Here is a 21,411-nt window from a genome sequence, read left to right on the forward strand (position 1 = left end):
TTATGCTAAAGAGACTCGCGTTAAAATTGTCCCGATCATGCTCTTCTTTGGCACGGTTTATGAGGTTTTGATGCTTTGTTGGGCAGTCGAGTCCTTGGAATTGTCTGAAATGCTTTGGTTCTGAAACGGGGTTGTCCATTGCCTCTATTGAGGCGTGGGTTCAGTGTTTTGGCGCAAGTTTGGATACTTAATATATTTGAACTTCCGTCTCGTGTTTTTTTTATACGCGATTCATTAAATATCATTCTTTTACATGTTTATTTTGTTGGATTCATTTGTTTTGTTTGTTGGGCTCAATTGATTTCAATTGTTGGTCAATTGTTGGGCTTTATGTGAGTAGATAGTTGGACTTCACATGATTAAATGTTTGGATTCTACATGAGTAATATGCTGGGTTTAGCATGCCTTGTTGTTGGGCTTAATGTGATTTAAGTATTGGGCTCCTTATAGTTTGTATATTGGGCTCATAAATGAGACACTTAAGTTGGTCACATTTTATTCCGTAATTTCATATAACGTAAATTATTCATTATCATTCATTATATTTTATTTAACCGGCATGATAAATTATAAAATGAAATATTTATCTGCATAAGACAAGTATGAGATATTTATTGTTAAATAATTATTTGTGAAGGGTCATATCCTTGATAATGTCTTGTATTGTTCGGTGGTGTGAGTCGTGGTCCTATCGGACACTAAGGGTGAGCCATAGGCCCTCTAGTTGCGATATGATCGTCGGGACTGATGTTCCCATCCGTACTAATGGTGAAATGCAAGCCATAAGTATGAGTGTGACATTAATAATCACGTCTCATGTACTTGTTTGTTGTACTTGTTTATTCTATTTAACCGGCATGTATAATTATGGAATGAAATGTTTATTTATATGTTACAAGCAGGAAAAGATTATTATAAATAATTACTTGTAAGAGTCGTATTTTTGTAGAAATGCCATATTACCATCGTATATGCTTGACATACATTTTTGCCCTGCTTGTGCTGTTCTGGCAAGCACGGGTTTGACCTACTTGTGCTTTTCTGGCAAATACGGTTTTGGCCTACTTGTGTTGTTCTGGCAAGTACGGCTTTTGGCCACTTGTGCTGTTCTGGCAAGTGAGTCTTATTTTAGTCTTTTCGCCACTTTCGTGCTGTTTTGGCGATTGAGGTACTCAGTCTCCATGAGTAGTCGAGTCTTGGGTGCGTGCTGTGCTGGCACACGTCGAATCGGGATGTACACCCGAGAATCTGCAGATTTAAACTAGGACCGTATCATTATCGTAGTCCTACCCGGGGAAATTATAGTCTAAAAGTGATAAATGTCTTGCATTATTTGGATGGTTACTTTGGTCATATCTCCTTGAAATACGTGTTCGTGGCTAAGTGGCCGTGTCTGTTTTCTTGTCTTTCATATTATTTAATTGTCTCACATGAATAGTCTAACCGTTATCATGTTAATGTTGATCTATCTTGTTCCATCTCATTTAATCACTGATATCCATATTTTTGTAAGAGTCTTACATGACTTACCTGTTTTAGTTCTTTGTTATGTTCGTTTCGACATTTTGTGGCTGGGAGAACTTTGAGTTACTCCCCACTGACTGTGGCGTTCATGTTTACATGAATGACAGGTATTAGTGATGCATTCATGGGGTGAAGACATGTGTGAGCTAGCGAGCACTTCGGCCTAATAGTTGGTTTATTAGGATTGTTTAGACCTACCTTTTATTGTATTGTCATTCGAGGGATATATTTTCCCTCACCTCGACTATCACGTTTGTATAATTTAAAATCTTTATTTCCGCACTCTTTATTTATGTTTTAGATTTTGGTGAACCCGCGCTTTAAATTTTTAAAAGTTTCAAAAATTCCGCATTTTATTAGTTATATTTTACGCGTTATCGCGGGGTGTCACAAGAGGTCTGAACGAAGTTTATTGAGTTTATCAATGTTGGTAGGATTGGTATTTGGAGACGCCATGATGAACGATTTGCAAGATTACAGAAGCTGAAGAGATGAATGTGGCGGTGAATATATTTCTAGGTTTCCTAATTTTGAGTTGGTTGTTGAACAGTAGAAGACAAATTGTATCATTTATTAACAGTCCGTCTTGCTTCAGACCGCCTTATTTCAGATCGCAATAAGACATCTCACAAGTGGGAAGTACATGGATGGTGGGACACCCCCACATGCTTTCTCACTCACACCCTAAATGAGTTTTTTGTGAGAGGAAATGGTATCCGTCTGACCATTTCAGACGGATATGACGGTCTGAAATAAGAATTTGTGATTTACTAAGGTCCAGACCCAGGCCCATTTACATATTTAACATGCAGCAACTCTCCTATAGGACCATCTTATAGAATATGACTGACCCAAAAGGAGAAAAGCCCAAAGTTAACATATAATTACATTCATATTTCAGTTTTATTTTGATTACCCGATATCTTATAATGAATACCGACATATTTAAATATGCAAGTTATCAAGATAAAGTATTATGTTACCAAGATAAACAATTTTTGTACACATTTATTAACTTACTTACTTGGGCTTTGTGCCATTAGGCTAGTCTTTTTCTAAAAATGGTCATATAGAACAATTTGTGTTTAACATGAGAGTCATAGACCTTATGAAGGGTATTAGGGTCTAAATTAGTTAATATCTCACGTTTCGAGCGATCTGTTTTAAAATCTATCTATTTATCTATACTAGTATTGGACTATTGGTGCCCGACTTTGCTCGGGCTACCTCTAATTACCATTATTTATTTTTTTCATTAAATAAAATTACTTAAAATTGTATAACCCATAAATTTATCATTAATATATTTTTCTATGACATATCCTAAAGTTACGATGAAATAAATTTTGAGACAGATTCACTACTCTCACTATTAATATTTTACTCTTATTAATGAAACAATAGTAACAACATTTAACTTGCCCCGTAATCATAGTTACTCTTACTACTCCCGCCGTAATTATTATTACTGTCACTACTGCCGCATTAATATTGATAATTTCACTACTCCCGCCGTAATTATTGTTACTTTCATTATTGTCGCATTAATATTGATTATTTCACTACTCTCGTTGTTGTTTCTACCACTTTTACTAATCTCGCTGATAATATTGTTACTTTTACTATTCAAATGAGTGATTACTATAATATAACTATATTAGGGTTGGTGCCCGGCTTCGCCCGGGCTACCTCTTTTCGTTAAATTTTATTTTCAATGAAATAAACTATGTTGGAGTTGTCTAACTCACAGGTTTACTATTTGTAATATATTTTTCTACTGCATATCTTGTACTTATGATGAAATGTAAAATTTATTTTCAAATTAGGAGACACGTTCACTACCCCGCTATTAATATTATTACTTTCACGACATTCTTTCTTAATATCATTACGTTCACTACTCCCGTGGTTACTATTGTTTCTTTTACTAATTCCTCTATTTTTTTTTCTGTTAAATTCATTATTCCCGTTAATTTTATCCGGCCTATATTTAAATAAATAAAATATTTCCTTGAGTCGATTGGTTATTTAATTGTTCATACTTTTTCTCATTGTTACCACTGTTACTTTCACTACATTCGTAGTTACTTTCACTACTCTCACTATCATTATTATAACTGTAACTACTCCACATTAATACTGTTAATTTTATTAATCTCGTTGCTGCTACTATTACTTTTACTACATTTAATTTAATGTATACTTCTATGATGATATTAATTAATTCCATAAGTAGGACATGTTAATTTTAAGAAAAATTAGAAAAATTAAATCAAATGTATTAATCTCGTTGCTGCTACTATTTCTTATATAGTGTTCTTAGATTTCATATTTTCTAATTCTATAGCTGAACTTTTAAGGAAAGTTTACTTAAGGAGGGATTTCAATTTTAATTAAATGTATTGTAGTTCTCTATGGTTCTATGATGTACTAATTTATTTTATGATAATTAACTATCTTCTCTTCTTCTCTAAATATCTAGGAAAATTACTAAGAGTTGTAAATTAATTTTATATAATGACTTCAATGTGATTTCCTTAAATATGTATCAAAGCATCTTTATATTATTAGACTTTAAACCAAAAGAATAGTATAATATTTGCATTGAGATCCCTTAATCGGGTCCGTCACATGGTGCTATTGATTTAAAACTATATAGTATAATTAATTTGCATAGATTTCTTTAATTACATTGAAGTCTATTGGTTTCTAGATTTAATATATACTCCCTCTGTCCCGGTCATTTGTTGTCCTTTTCCATTTTGGGGTGTCTCGGTCATTTGTTGTCCTTTCTATTTTAAGAATGAACTTGATAAGTAATTTGATCATTCTCATTCAATTTATTGCACTTGTCATTTAGTTATTGGCCATCTCCTCTTTCCTTGGTCTTTGTGCCAAAATCAAAGGACAACAATTGACCGGGACGGAGGGAGTAGTATTGATGTCCAATGTTATTACAATTCTTTTCTTTACTAACGAAATTACTTTTACTACTTAGGCATATAATTTTAAGAGGATTATATATTTATATAAATATATTACATGTATGCATAAAATCAAATCGAAAGAATTATGCAATATTATATATTATGGAATCTAACATGAATTATTTATAACCTACTTAGATTATATTTTTGTATGTTAAATAATTAGCATCTCTATACATCTAATAAACTATAAAGTTTAATAAAATTGCATAGATTTTAAATTTAATATATAATTTTATGACGATAATAATTAATACCATAAATGTGCATATTTATACTGATTAATTATTTTATTTTAAGGAAATTGATCATCTTCTAGTCTTCTATAAATATTTAGGAAAATTACCAAGCACCTTCTTTCTTTTAGTCTCCTTTAAATTGACCATCTTAATTAATTATTTTATTTTAAGGAAATTGACCATGTTTTAGTCTCTTACAAATGTTTAGGAAAATTACCAAGCTTCTATATAATTTAATTTTAACCCAAACTATATAATATTTTCATTGAGATCCCTTAATCGGGTCCATCACACGGCGCTAATGATTTAAAACTATATAGTATAATTAATTTGTATAATTTTCTTTAATTACATTGAAGTTCCTTGGTGTCTGGAGGGCATTTGGTTAGAGAAAGGGAAAGGGAAAGGAAATCAGAAAGGGTAAGAAGAGGAAAGGTAAGGGATTACCTAAAACTTAACTAGTTGTTTGGTTACATCAAGAAAATGAAGTGTGGTGTGTTGTGGTTTGTTTTGGTGTATGGGTGGTGGTGATGGCGGTGGTGGCGTGGTGGTGACAGTAGGGTGGCGGTGGTGGCGTCATGGTGGTTATGGAGGTGTTGTTGCGGTGGTGGTTTACGTGGGGTGGTTGTGGCGGTGGTTTTACATGGTGGTTTAGGTGGGGTGGTTGTGATGGTGGTGACGGTGGCGTCATGGTGGTGGTGGTGGTAGTGGGGTGGCTGTGGTGGTTGTGATGGTGGTGGTGGCGTTATGGTGGCTGTGGCAATGGTGGTTTATGTGGGGTGGATGTGGTGGTGGTGGCGGCAATGAGGTCTTGTTGGTGATGGGTGTGGTGGGAGTCGTAATTGTGGTGGTAGGTAAATAAGGTGGTGGAAGGGTATCAGGGAAACATATTATCTCAGGAGACTTTTGTTGCGCATTCGTTGCACATTTTTCTTTATATCTATGTAAAGAATTTTTTTGGATAATTAAGGTTATTTAGTAAACTAATTAGGAATTTAGGGTCCACTTTAAACTATTTTGGTACAATGGATCCACGACATCACTTATTATTTTTTTCCAGTTTTTATATAAAACCGTTAAAGTCCCTAGCGGCTTTATATGTACACTTTCCAACAGCTAATATAAGTTTTAGAAAAAAAAGGTTTCTGAACACCAAAACTTATGGAAAGATTATGGAAAGATTAACCGGTCTTCTAAAATCACATGTAATAATCTTTTAATTTTTTCCCAGTCAATAATTTACTTTTACTTTATCGAATTTTCTTATTCAGGTTAGGAAACGGTCTCCTAAATTATGGAAAGATTAACCGGTCTTCTAATTTAAGTTGGATTCTACCAAAGATTGATTAGCTAAAAATCAAAAAAGTTTCAGAACACCAAAACTTACGCAAACTCCATTAGTCACAAAAGAAGTCACAATATATAAGCTGCCATCCCTAGACGAAGGAGCATAGACACAGGATGACGACAGACGGTAAATATACGCTACCATCCCTAGACGAAGCACCATGGTTGATTCTTACTCACAATAATTACAAGCCGGGATACGATAATCAAACATTCTGTTTGATGAATAATAAATCTTACTCTAAGACGATTGTTGAATTACATGGTAAGTCCATTCTAGCTTCCGACCAAGGTTGGTTAATCCTACAAGAACGAGTTTCCCGGTCAAGGTCGTACTCTATTTGGAATCCGGTCACCCAACAGTGCTTAAATCTCCCAGAGTTATTAGACCCGCCTAAGGAAGAACCGATTTGCATGATCACGTCACCCCCTGACGACAATGCTCCGTGTGTCGTTTTGTTATTTAAAAGCCTAATGTTTTCATGTAGGCCAACAATGAGGGAGGATTGTAGGTGGGTCAAACAAACTCTCGCGCATGAAGGTCGCAGTGTCCTACTAATTCTCGCAGCTGCTACTCTCAATGAAGACATATGTGTATACTGCCATGAGCGGCGGGTCTTTCATTATCTTTGCCCGTATAAAGGTTAGTGATAGTGATAGTGGCTCGAATATGGTCCTTTTCGAACCATTGGAGATTCAACCTCCATGTTGGAGTATCAAGCATCCCGCTTTATTGTGTAGACATGAATTTCTGGTTGAAGTTTGTGGTGTATTGTATGTTGTAAACGTAATGAAGCGAACAACGATGGTTAATTATGAGATTAGGATCCGTGTATGGAGAATGGATTTGTCCCAAATGAAGTGGATTCAGGTGGAATCGTTAGGAGATCGTGCGTTTCTATTAGGCGATAATTGTTGCACGTGGTGTTGGGCCGACGCCTCTTGCTCAGGCATTGAAGGGAACTGTATTTATATTATTAGTAGCCGCTGGAGTCGAAATATGCATCAATACCGCCTACAAGACGATAGTTATATTCTCTTGAATCCTTATCCTAATACCCTTCAAATTTTCGATAAACCTATTTGGTTCATGCCCCGCAAACGTATCAGGTTAGTCCCTCTCAAACAATTGCTTTCTAAAAACACTTTGGAGTACAGAATCACAAATACTATCTTACAACTAGTTGTATAATAACATTGTACAACCGCGTCAAAGTTATTCAGCTCTCACACAAAGTTGTTGAGTTATTTTACAAGTTATTGAGCTATTTTACGTAGTTATTGAGCTTAATAATTATTCTGTTAAGCTCAAAAACTTTGTAACATAACTCGATAAATTTGTTAACAGAGTTCGACAACTTTGTAACAAAGCTCAAGAACATTGAGAACATTGAATAAGTTGTATATACAACCAGTTATATAATACATTAACTGGTACAAAATACCCTGTTTTTCATACATACTGCATACATATATATTATATACTAATCTACACCATTTTCGTTTTTCAATGAAAATTGTTAGGTTATCGTCTGGAACGCTTATCAGAAGAGAATCGGAGGATATTAAAAATATTAAGCATTTTGAAGAGTTAGATGAGATGGAGATAGACAAACCAACACCGTCGTTAATTTGTGAACTGCCCACAGACATGTTGATATCAGTAACGAAGTATTTACATTTATTTGACTACATGAATCTCCACACCACTTGCAAGATATTGCACTCTATCATTCCTCGTCCCCAGTGGAGATCCAATTGTTCGTATCCTTTATTTATGTCCCTTAAGAACACCAAAGTCGGCATTTGTGAAGTATTGGATCCATGTCAAAATATATGTCACGCCATCATGGCACCTCATTCACCAGATTTTCTATCGACGATCGAGTTTGTCAAGGATGGTTGGTTGCTTATGCGAATCGAGGGATTCTCCTTACAATGCTTTAACCCTTTTAAAGGGAAGAGCTACAAATACCCTTCTCATGCCTGGGCTGCTTGCCTTAAAAGTTTAGCATTTTCAACATGTCCTAGTTCTCCAGATTGTCTAACCGTTGGAATATTGGCGAATAATTATTCGGTACGTATCATTCATCATCGAGCTGGGAGTGACCAATGGGAGTGCCATGATATTGAGTGTGACTCCGAAACGAGCATTGAATTTACGAGTAGCACCATTTCTAGTCCCAAGTACCATGCTGGATCATTTTATTTTCTAGACATGAAAGGTAATCTCGGAGTTCTTAAAATGGTGGATGGAGAATGGATTTGGAAGGTTCATAAGGGTCTGATACTAGAAGACATATTCCTATATTCATGCCAGTTAGCTGAGCTTGATGATCAACTTATATCGGTTTTCATTAAAGGAAATGGGGAGAGGGTTCAAGTGTTCAAGTTCAATAGTTTAGGCAATGATTGGGTTGCATAGACGATTTTGGGGATTATATGCTATTTCTAAGTCCGGCATCATCATTTTCAGTATCAACGAAGGATAACAGCATGCGGAATAGAATTTATCTACCAAAACGCATTGGTAATGAAATGGTCTTCTATTCACTTACTACTGGTATGTATCACACATCAAGCAACCAACATCCTATCAAGGATTTCTATGGCATGAGATCACAATCATTTTGTTGTTGGTTATAATTTCTTTTATAGTTCGTATTATTGATGTTGGCTCCAACTCAATAACAACTCGCATTGGGTGGCTTTAAGATCTACTTCTCTCGTCTCATTCTTTTACTTATCGTTTTATTCTTTATGACGAGTTTTTAATCATAGATGAACAAATGATAGAGACGGAGGATGCACAATTTTGATTTTATAAATAAATAAGCTGTAAGCGCCAAATGCATAGTTCATCGAAAGTCTCTTCCGATGTTGGTCATAAACATGTACTTGGACAGATTACTATGGCTTCTTACAGTGATTTCTGCAGATATAATCGGGAAATTAAATTAAATCAGTGAGTAAAGAAAATAATTGGGTTAATAAGATGGTGGTTAATATACCTTACTGGTTCGATTTGGGAGTCGGGTTTGTACCAAGTAGTTAATCAGAAACCGAATCGTTTTTATCACTTTAAGAATGCCGGAGTGATGGTGGACCTGTGGTGGACATTTCGGTCCCTGGTGGTTGACACTTTGCCCTTGAAAAGGGTTTCCTCCAGTGATGTCGTAAGTTGATTTATATTTATACTGTCTCGATGAATTATAATCTATTTTTATTTTGATACAATGATATACCGTAGAACCGTACTTTTGATCTATCCCAAACGTGGTTATCGGACTAGTTATGAATACATCCTTACTGATTCGTGATTTGCACTTATATAATGTATGTCATTTGTATTTTCAGTATGTGATAGAATAGATTTCGCTTTTAACGATTCGCAGTTCGCATGGTACCCGAGCAAATCTGATAATCTTTAATCTCACATTGTCAGTCATTTTATTGAAGTTTGTCCTAAAGCAATAGAGATATTTTACGGGGACAAATTTGATTAAATATCTTATTGGAAAGTTTGTTAACAAATTTTCACAAAGCTATTGGAAAGTTCCGTAAATTTTGTGATAAAAAGTAGTTGTACTATCATATTCTCGTACTCGTATTTATTATGGCACATATTAGGAAACCGTCTCCTAAAATCACATGTAATAATTTCTTAATTTTTTCCCGGTCAATAATTTACTTTTACTTTATTGATTTTTCTTATTCACGATTTCATATTAGGAAACCGTCTCATAAATTATGGAAAGATTAACCGATCTCCTAATTTAAGTTGGATTCTATCATAGACGATTAGCTAAAAATCAAAAAAGTTTCTGAACAATAAAACTTAACGCAAACTCACAATATATAAGCTGCCATCCCTAGATGACGGAGCATAGACACAGGATGACGAAAGACGATAAATATACGCTACCATCCCTAGATGAAGCACCATGGTTAATTCTTACTCACGATGATTATAACAAGCCGGGATACGATAATCAAACATTCTGTTTGATGAATAATAAATCTTACTCTAAGACGATTGTTGAATTACATGGTAAGTCCATTATAGCTTCCAGCAACGGTTGGTTAATCCTACGAGAACGAGTTACCCGGTCAAGGTTGTACTCTATTTGGAATCCGGTCACCCGGCAATGCTTAAATCTCCCCGAGTTAGTAGATCTAGACCCACCTGTGGGACAACCCACTTGTATGATCACGTCAACTCCGGACGACAATGCTCCGTGTGTTGTTTTGTTATTTAAAAGCCTTCTGTTTTCATGTAGGCCTACAATGAGGGATGACTGTAGGTGGGTCAAACAAAATCTCGCGCATGAAGGTCGCAGTGTGCAGCTAGTTATCACAGATGCTATTCTCAATGAGGACATATATGTGATTGCTTTCATGAGCGATTGGTCTTACATCTTTGCCCGTATAAAGGTTAGTGGCTCGAATATGGTCCTTTTCGAACCATTGGAGATTCAACCTCCATGTTGGAATATCAAGCATCCCGCTTACTTGTGTAGTAGGCCTGAATTTCTAGTTGAAGTTTGTGGTGTACTGTATGTTGTACTCGTAATGAGGCGACAAGTTACACTTAATTATGAGATTAAGATCCGTGTATTGACAATGGATTCGTCCCAAATGAAGTGGATTCAGGTGAAATCGTTAGGAGATCGTGCGTTTTTGTTAGGCCATAATTGTTGTACTTGGTGTTGGGCCGACGCTTCTTGCTCAGGCATTGAAGGGAACTGTATTTATATCACTAGCCGCTGTAGTCGAAATATGCACCAATACCGCCTACAAGATGATAGTTATATTCTCTTCAAGTCTTATCCTGATACCCTTCAAACTTTCGATAAGCCTATTTGGTTCATGCCCCGCGAACCTACCAGGTTCGTCCCTCTCAAACAATTTCGTTTCAAATTTCAATCATGTTAACTTTGGAAAAATTGTTAAACCGCCTCTGGTAGTAGATGAAGATTACGTCTTAAGCATGTCATACATACATATATTATATATACTAATCTAAACCATTTTCGCTTTTCAATGAAAATTGTTAGGTTATCGTCGGGAACGCTTATCACGGGAAAATCGGAGGATATTAAAAATATTAAGCATTTTGAAGAGTTAGATGAGATGAAGAAAGACAGACGAACACCGTCGTTAATTTGTCAACTGCCCTCGGACATGTTGAGATTGGTAACAACATATTTGCATTTATTTGACTACATGAATCTCCGCACCACTTGCAAGATATTGCGCTCTAACATTCCTCGTCCCCAATGGAGATCCAATTGTTCGTATCCTTTATTCATGTCGCTCAAGAACACTAAAGACGGTGTAGGGGTATAGAGTGTGCGGAAGCGAATAGATTCAGCTAAAGATAAAAGAGAAATTAAAGAAAGACGATAAAAATAACACCGGGATTTTTAGGTGGAAAAACCCTCTTTAAATAGAGGTAAAAAACCACCGGCGAGAGAGCCAAGTAATTCCACTATAATAAAATGGGAGTACAAGAATATTTCCTCAAAGGCCTACAGATAATAGCCCAAGTATTATACTCTCTATGGGTTAAACACTTATACCCAAAATATAGAAAGAGTGTATAAGAAAGAGGAATGTATGAGGGAGAAGTAGATATGTTGTGGTGCGGTGTTCTGCTTGGACATCCGGGGTATTTATAATACTAAATGTTAGTGTAAACTCATTAAATGAGTAGCCCTCCATAGATCCTGCAACTTTGACAAATGATACCAAAGTTGCCGCATAGTGTACAATTTCAATTTGCACATGTAGAATGAGGTAGGATCAACACCCATGCATAGTAGCATAGAGAAAATGGAGGCACCGTCCAACAAATCTCCACCTTGACTCATTTTTCTCAAAATAAGCTCTCTTCACCATGAACACCTTGTTCAGGTATGGATGACACCAGCTAAGTTAAGACAATGATCGAACTTAGCTGTTGTAAGTGGCTTGGTTAACATATTTGCAGGATTTTTGGTTGTATGAACCTTCTCGACAGTAAGATTTCCTGCAACAATAATATCTCGGATAAAGTGGCGTCTTATATCAATGTGCTTGGTCTTCGAGTGATGTTTGCTATTCTTGGTCAAGTGGACGGCACTTTGACTATCACAAAATACAACAAGAATGTCTTGTCGTAGACCAAGTTCACTTACCAAGCCCTGAAGCCATATAGCTTCTTTCACCCCTTCATGGCAAAGAAATATATTCTCGCTTGAGTAGTTGACAATGCCGCAATGGCTTGTAATGAAGAATACCAACGATAGCGAGCCACAAAGTGTAAAGATATAAGCGGAAAGTGATCTTCTCCGATCTAAATCACCACCATAGTCTGCATCAACATAACCGACTATGCCTCCGGATCGCTCTCTGTCGATCAAATACCAAACCAACATCGACGAACCCTTCGGATAACGAAGAATCCATTTAACGGCTTCCCAATGTTCTTTGCCTGGATTGTGCATGAATCTAACAACACTAACAAAGATACGCCAAATCGGTCGTGTGCACACCATGGCATACATTAAACTTCCAACGGCATTTGAATAAGGAACATGTGACATGCACCTTTTACCTTCTTCTGTTTGTGGACACTGTTCAGATGACAATTTAAAGTGAGCGGCAAGTGGAGTAATAACAGGTTTACAATCTCGCATATTAAACCTGTCCATCATCTTCAGGACGTATTTCTTTTGTGACAGAACAAGTTTCCCTGCCTGACGATCCCTACTAATCTCCATTCCAAGAATTTTCTTGGCAGGACCTAAGTCCTTCATATCAAACTCACTGTTCAACTGAGCCTTTAACATGTTGACTAGAGACTTGTCTCGTGCCGCGATCAACATATCATCGACATAAAGTAACAAGTACATGAAAGACCCATCAGACGTCTTCTGAAAATAAACACAATTATCATAACTACTCCTCGAGTAGCCATGTCCAACCATGAAGGAATCAAACCTTTTGTACCACTGTCTTGGAGACTGCTTTAGACCATAAAGAGACTTTTTCAAACAGCATACATAGTCCTCTTTACCAGGGACAACAAAACTCTCGGGTTGATGGATATAGATTTCCTCTTCAAGATTACCATGAAGAAAAGCAGTTTTGACATCTAACTGCTCCAACTCTAAATCGTGCAAAGTAACTAGAGCAAGTAATATACGAATTGAGGTGTGCCGGACAACAGGAGAAAATACCTCATTGAAATCAATGCCTTCCTGTTGATCAAAACCTCTGACAACAAACCTTGCTTTGTACCTTGCATTCTCAACACCTGGAATGCCTTCTTTTCTCTTAAAGATCCACTTGCAACTGATAGCTCTTTTACCATCTGGTAACTTCACCAGATCCCAAGTTTCATTCTTATGAAGACTCTCAATCTCTTCTTGCATAGCTGCAACCCATTGTGCTGAATCTCCATTGGAGGTAGCCTCAAAATAACTTTTAGGCTCATCACAATCATCAATTTCTTGTGCAGCGGCCAAAGCATAAGCAATATTAGCACTTTGGCCAACGTATCTTTGAGTCGATTTTCTTGGTCTCTGTTCAGGAAGATCTCGAGCCATAGACCACGGTTGTGGTAAACCTCGTTTTAGAGGTTGACGTTGCTGTTGTTGTGGACTTCTGTGGTCGGTGGTAACGGTTTCATCATTGGAATTTGGTGGAGGGTAGGAAGTTGGGACATCTTCCTTCGGAGTATTCTTGGCTGCGACCTCAAACTCCACCTTCTCTACGGTACTCTCTGTATCATCTGTACCAGTAGGGGAAGCAACAATATCTCTTCCAGAAGATAACAAAGCATTCTCATGAAAGGTTACATTTCTACTATGAAAGGTTTTTCGAGACTCAGGGTCATATAAACGGTACCCTTTAACCCCTAAGCCATAACCTAAGAAAATGCATTTTTTAGCACGAGGTTCCAATTTTCCCTCGTTTACATGAGAATATGCAGGACAACCAAATATTCTGAGATTAGAATAATCAACGAGTTTACCCGACCAAACTTCTTCCGGAATATCGCCGTCTAACGATCCGTTTGGGGAGCGGTTGATCAAATAGAATGCGATGCTAGCCGCTTGACCCAAAACTCTTTTCCCATGCCAGAATGAGAGAGCATGCAGCGAACTCTCTCCAAGATAGTTCTGTTCATACGTTCTGCGACTCCATTTTGCTGAGGAGTACCTGGAATGGTGTGATGTCTGCCAATACCTTCCTTTTTGCAGAATCGATTGAAATCATTTGAACAGAATTCAAGACCATTGTTTGTTCTCAATCTTTTGATCTTCTTACCAGTCTGGTTCTCAATCAAGACTTTCCACTCCTTGAAAGTGGAAAACACTTCGGTCTTGCTTTTAAGGAAATAAACCCAAAGCTTTCTTGAGAAATCATCAATAATGGTCAACATATAAAAACATCCTCCTTTTGAAGGAACTCTAGAGGGACCCCAAAGGTCAGAATGGATGTAATCCAATGTACCTTTGGTTCTATGAATGCCCTTTGAGAAGCTTACCCTTTTCTGCTTACCAAAAACACAATGTTCGCAGAAATCAACCTTACCGGTACAATAGCTTCCGATGAGTCCTTTTTTGTTGAGGACACGCAATCCCTTCTCACTCATGTGGCCCAATCTCATATGCCACAATTTTGTGCTATCAGTGGATGAGACAACTGCTGCGGAACCTGAAATGGTTGAACCCTGCAGCACATACAAGCTACCCGATCGATTTGCCTTTAACAATACAAGAGAACCTTTGGACACTTTCAAAACTCCACCTTCAGCTGAATACTTACACCCAAGTGATTCAAGAGTGCCCAATGAAATGAGATTCCGTTTTAAATCGGGGACGTGTCTGACACCCGTCAAGATTCTAGTAACACCATCATGTGTTTTAATTGTAACTGTACCTTCACCAACAACTTTGCATTGAGCATCGTTGCCCATCAAAACAAGACCACCATCTACAGGTTTGTAGGTGGAAAACCAGTCTTTATTAGGTGAGATGTGAAATGTACAACCAGAATCAAGTATCCACTCATTTATGGACCTTCGGTCAATATCAGCAGCTACTAATAACTCCCCATCAGACTCGGACTCAACGACACTAGCTTCAGCATGGTGATCGGGTTGTTTACCTTTACCCTTATCATCTCTTTCTTGCTTATTTTTCAATTTAAAGCATTCAGAGACTTCGTGACCTTTTTTCTTGCAATAACGACAAAACTTAGAGTTTTTAGCTCTAGACTTTGACCTGGACTTATTGTTACTGGGACTACCCTTTTCAAAAGTTCTCCCTCTAATAACCAAGCCTTCACCCGAATTTTCAGAATGAATTTCGGTATCAAATTTTTCTTTTGACAATAAGTGGGACTTGACATCTTCAAAAACTAATGTATCGTTGTTTCCATACAACATGATTTCTTTGAAGTGTTTATATGAGGGTGGTAGTGAGACAATAAGCAAAACGGCTTTATCCTCATCTTCGATAGTGACATCTAGGTTCTCCAAATCTACTAAAATAGAATTAAACTCATTTAAGTGAGTTTGTATGGGAGTACCTTCTGACATACGGAGTGTGAAGAGACGCTCCTTGAGACGGAGCTTATTTGCGAGGCTTTTGGTCATGTAGAGGGACTCCAACTTAGTCCATATTCCTTCGGCGGACTTCTCTTTAATGACCTCCCGCAACACTTCTCGTGATAGACAGAGCTGGATCACGGACAATGCCTTCTCATTAAGTTCTTCCCATTGATCATCCGTCATAGTGGCTGGTTTCTTTGATTTACCATCTAAGGCTTTCTTTAAACCATTCTGGATAAGAACGGCTTGCATTTGGACTCGCCAAATTGCAAAACTAATTTTACCATCAAATTTCTCAATGTCGAATTTGGTCGACATGATGAAATATCCTAGCTGAATATAATACGGCTCTGGTGCCAATTTGTAGGGGTATAGAGTGTGTGGAAGCGAATAGATTCAGCTAAAGATAAAAGAGAAATTAAAGAAAGACGATAAAAATAACACCGGGATTTTTAGGTGGAAAAACCCTCTTTAAATAGAGGTAAAAAACCACCGGCGAGAGAGCCAAGTAATTCCACTATAATAAAATGGGAGTACAAGAATATTTCCTCAAAGGCCTACAGATAATAGCCCAAGTATTATACTCTCTATGGGTTAAACACTTATACCCAAAATATAGAAAGAGTGTATAAGAAAGAGGAATGTATGAGGGAGAAGTAGATATGTTGTGGTGCGGTGTTCTGCTTGGACATCCGGGGTATTTATAATACTAAATGTTAGTGTAAACTCATTAAATGAGTAGCCCTCCATAGATCCTGCAACTTTGACAAATGATACCAAAGTTGCCGCATAGTGTACAATTTCAATTTGCACATGTAGAATGAGGTAGGATCAACACCCATGCATAGTAGCATAGAGAAAATGGAGGCACCGTCCAACAGACGGCATTTGTGAAGTATGGGATCCATGTCAAAATATAAGTCACACCATCATGACACCTCATTCACCAGATTTGCTATCGACGATCGAGTTTGTCAAGGATGGCTGGTTGCTTTTGCGAATCGAGGGACATTCCTTACAATGCTTTAACCCTTTTAAAGGGAAGAGCTATAAATACCCTTCTAATGTTAGGGCTGTTCGCCTTACAAGTTTAGCATTTTCAACATGTCCTACTTTTCCCGATTGTCTAACCGTTGGAATATGGGCGTATAATTATAGCGTACACATCAGTTACCATCGAGCTAGGAATCACCAATGGGAGTACTGTAATATTGAGTGTGACTCTCAAACAGGCATTCGATTTTCGAGTAACAGCAATTCTAGCCCCAAGTACCATGATGGATCATTTTATTTTCTAGACACGAATGGTAATCTCGGAGTTCTTAAAATGGTGGATGAAGAATGGATTTGGAAGGTTCATAAGGGTCCGGTACTAGAAGACATATCCCTATATTCATGCCAGTTAGCTGAGCTTGGCGGTCAACTTATATCGGTTTTCATTAAAGAAAATGGGATTAGGATTCAAGTGTTCAAGTTTGATACATTAGGCAATCATTGGGTTGCAATAGACGATTTAGGGGATTATATGCTATTTTTAAGTCCGGCATCATCATTTTCAGTATCAACGAAGGATAACAGCATGCGGAACAGAATTTATCTACAGAAACGCATTGGTAATGAAATGGTCTTCTATTCCCTCAACGACGGCATGTATCATACTTCAAGCAGCCAACGTCCTAGCAAGGATTTCTACGGCATGAGATCACAATCATTTTGTTGCTGGTTATAATTTTCTTTCTAGTTCGTATTATTAATGTTGGCTCCAACTCAATAACAACTCGCATTGGGTGGCTTTAAGATCTACTTCTCCCGTCTCATTCTTTTATTTATCGTTTTTATTCTTTATGACGAGTTTTTTAATCATAGATGAACAAATGATAGAGACGGAGGATGCACAATTTTGATTTTATAAATAAGTAAGCTGTAAGCGCCAAATGCATAGTTCATCGAAAGTCTCTTCCGATGTTGGTCATAAACAACTTACAGTGATTTCTGCAGATATAATCGGGAAATTAAATTAAATCAGTGAGTAAAGAAAATAATTGCAAATTTTAGCGGGAAATTCTGGGTTTGGAGGGAAATCGGGGCAGTGAACCTTTTTTACATTTGGATGAAATAAGTAATAACCGGTTTGTAGAAAACGAATCCGAAATAGTTATAGTTTGACACTTTGACTTTGACTAAATAAGATGGTGGTTAATATACCTTACTGGTTCGATTTGGGAGTCGGGTTTGTACCAAGTAGTTAATCAGAAACCAAATTGTTTTTATCACTTTAAGAATGCCGGAGTGATGTCGTAAGTTGATTTATATTTATACTGTCTTGTGGATTTATATTTATACTGTCTCGATGGACATTTCGGTCCCTGGTGGTTGACACTTTGCCCTTGAAAAGGGTTTCCTCCAGTGATGTCGTAAGTTGATTTATATTTATACTGTCTCGATGAATTATAATCTATTTTTATTTTGATACAATGATATACCGTAGAACCGTACTTTTGATCTATCCCAAACGTGGTTATCGGACTAGTTATGAATACATCCTTACCGATTCGTGATTTGCACTTATATAATGTATGTCAGTGGCGGACCCAGGACTCTAAAGCACGGGGTGCACTTTTTAGAAGACCCAATTAATCTAAATAGAATTTTACGCAACGAAAATTTGATTTGCACAGTAGACCGTAAAATTCAAAGTACATTCCATACAGATTGAACCAAATTTCAATTAGTTTTAAATAATCTAAAATCTTCAATCATTTTTAGGGTACAAAGTGATAGTAAATCGCATATGAACTCTCGTGGATCTCAAAAAATTGTATACTTTTGTATTTCTTCATCAATTTTAAATGAAAATAACATATACTCCCTCTACATCTTATTGTTCTACCCATTTGCTTTATACACGGTCTCTTAGACGGTACTTTGACCATCGTTTTATCCATTTATATGTATTTTTTTGGGGATGAAAATAAAATTTTTTGAAAGAGTTTTTTATAACAAAGTTAACCATGTAAATATCATGTTATGAAAAATTATATTTTATACTTTTATTAATGGTCAAAATTTCTAGATTATAACCTCTAAAAAGGCAAATGAGTAGAACAATAAGATGTGGAGGGAGTATAAGTTATTTGAATTGGTAAAATAATAAGAAATTAGGATTCTTAATTGAATTACCATTTTTCAAATTAGGGCTTATATAGTTGGGGATAGGTGTTGAACTAACAAGTAATTTTCACAATAAAGAACCAAAAATAATGATAAAATGAAATTTATCAAGGAGAACTTGAAATTAACATCCTAGATTACAAAAATAGGAATTGGATCTCGTGATGAGAATTTCAAATCTTCAACTTAGGTGGGTTTTTCAATTTCGTTACTGAACGAGAAAAAATAAAGGGGATGGAAAAAAATTGATATAAAAAAGGACATTATGAAGGTTCGAACCCCTGCGGTGCCGCTGAGAGGCCATTGCTCTTCCGCTGGGGCACGCTTACTGTTTTTGCCTTTATGACAAACAAATTATATAGATAGTTTATAGGCAGTTTAAAAAAAAAAAAACAGAAATTGAGGGTGCGCACGTGGGGTGCTGTGCGCAAACCCCGGTCCGCCCCTGATGTATGTCATTTGTATTTTCAGTATGTGATAGAACAGATTTCGCTTTTAACGATTCGCAGTTCGCATGGTACCCGAGCAAATCTGATAATCTTTAATCTCACATTGTCAGTCATTTTATTGAAGTTTGTCCTAAAGCAATAGAGATATTTTACGGGGACAAATTTGATTAAATATCTTATTGGAAAGTTTGTTAACAAATTTTCACAAAGCTATTGGAAAGTTCCGTAAATTTTGTGATAAAAAGTAGTTGTACTATCATATTCTCGTACTCGTATTTATTATGGCACATATTAGGAAACCGTCTCCTAAAATCACATGTAATAATTTCTTAATTTTTTCCCGGTCAATAATTTACTTTTACTTTATTGATTTTTCTTATTCACCATTTCATATTAGGAAACCGTCTCATAAATTATGGAAAGATTAACCGATCTCCTAATTTAAGTTGGATTCTACCAAAGACGATTAGCTAAAAATCAAAAAAGTTTCTGAACAATAAAACTTAACGCAAACTCACAAATTCACAATATATAAGCTGCCATCCCTAGATGACGGAGCATAGACACACAGGATGACGAAAGACGATATATATACGCTGCCATCCCTAGATGAAGCACCATGGTTGATTCTTACTCACGATGATTATTACAAGCCGGGATACGATAATCAAACATTATTCTGTTTGATGAATAATAAATCTTACTCTAAGACGATTGTTGAATTACATGGTAAGTCCATTCTAGCTTCCAGCAATGGTTGGTTAATCCTACAAGAACGAGTTAACCGGTCAAGGTACTCTATTTTGAATCCGGTCACTAGACAATGCTTAAATCTCCCCGAGTTACTAGACCCACCTGTGGGACAACCCACTTGTATGATCACGTCACCCCCTGACGGCAATCCTCCATGTGTCGTTTTGTTATTTAAAAGCCTAATGTTTTCATGTAGGCCAACAATGACGGAGGATTGTAGGTGGGTCAAACAAAATCTCGCGCATGAAGGTCGCAGTGTGCAGGTAATTGTCGCAGCTGCTACTCTTAATGAGGACATATATGTGCATGCTTTAATGAGCGGTTGGTCTTACATCTTTGCTCGTATAAAGGTTAGTGATAGTGATAGTGATAGTGATAGTGATATGGTCCTTTTAGAACCATTGGAGATTCAACCTCCATGTTGGAGTATCAAGCATCCCGCTTACTTGTGTAGACCTGAATTTCTGGTTGAAGTTTGTGGTGTATTGTATGTTGTAAACGTAATGAGGCGACAAGAGATGGTTGATTATGAGATTAGGATCTATGTATGGAGAATGGATTTGTCCCAAATGAAGTGGATTCAGGTGGAATCGTTAGGAGATCGTGCGTTTTTATTAGGCGATAATTGTTGCACGTGGTGTTGGGCCGATGCCTCTTGCTCAGGCATTGAAGGGAACTGTATTTATATTATAAGCTGCTGGAGTCGAAATATGCATCAATACCGCCTACAAGACGATAGTTATATTCTCTTGAAGCCTTTTCCTAATACCCTTCAAACATTCAATAAGCCTATTTGGTTCATGCCTCACAAACCTACCAGGTTCGTTCCTCTCAAACAATTTCGTTTTAAAAACAATTTGGAGTATAGAGTACCCTGTTTCAATCATGTTCACTTTGGAAAAATTGTTAAACCGTGATACGATATAAATTAAGACGGAAATTAAAATGGATAGAAATGCAGTTGTTCGACCGCAAGGATCGATAGGCTACTCTAATAATAGAATTATGGTGAATTAATCACCTAAATTCCACGATAAGAAATGAGATAAATCTCACAAGTTCATTCATAAAATTCATTAATTCCTCATTACAACTTACTAATGCCCTTATATAGGCTATATGCTTTGGGAAATAAGTTATCCAAAGAGCTAAATTACTAAACTACCCTCCGTGATATTTTTGGTGTGTATCAAATATCTTTGTCCTCAAGGATGAGATTTGGCTCAACAAAACATCTCTTAGGTTGCAAATATTTAATTTTAGCAGCTTGATCATGACCAACATAAGACCAAAGTAGCTATGTGCAATCCGCCAGGATCAAAGACAAAGATAGTACT

At 36.7% G+C, this 21,411-nt stretch overlaps 2 protein-coding genes across 3 annotated transcripts in view; one reads left to right on the forward strand and one right to left on the reverse strand.

The window, feature by feature from the left end:
* Nucleotides 1–21,411, reverse strand: part of LOC141646756 (ribonuclease H2 subunit A) — a 62,818-nt gene that overhangs the window by 16,389 nt on the left and 25,018 nt on the right. The window lies entirely within an intron of this gene.
* Nucleotides 16,633–17,430, forward strand: LOC141646512 (uncharacterized). The gene has a single exon (XM_074454383.1). The coding sequence runs from the start codon at nucleotides 16,633–16,635 to the stop codon at nucleotides 17,428–17,430; it is 798 nt and encodes a 265-aa protein (XP_074310484.1).

Source organism: Silene latifolia, chromosome 3 (assembly GCF_048544455.1).
Source record: "Silene latifolia isolate original U9 population chromosome 3, ASM4854445v1, whole genome shotgun sequence".
NCBI classification, from domain to species: domain Eukaryota; kingdom Viridiplantae; phylum Streptophyta; class Magnoliopsida; order Caryophyllales; family Caryophyllaceae; genus Silene; species Silene latifolia.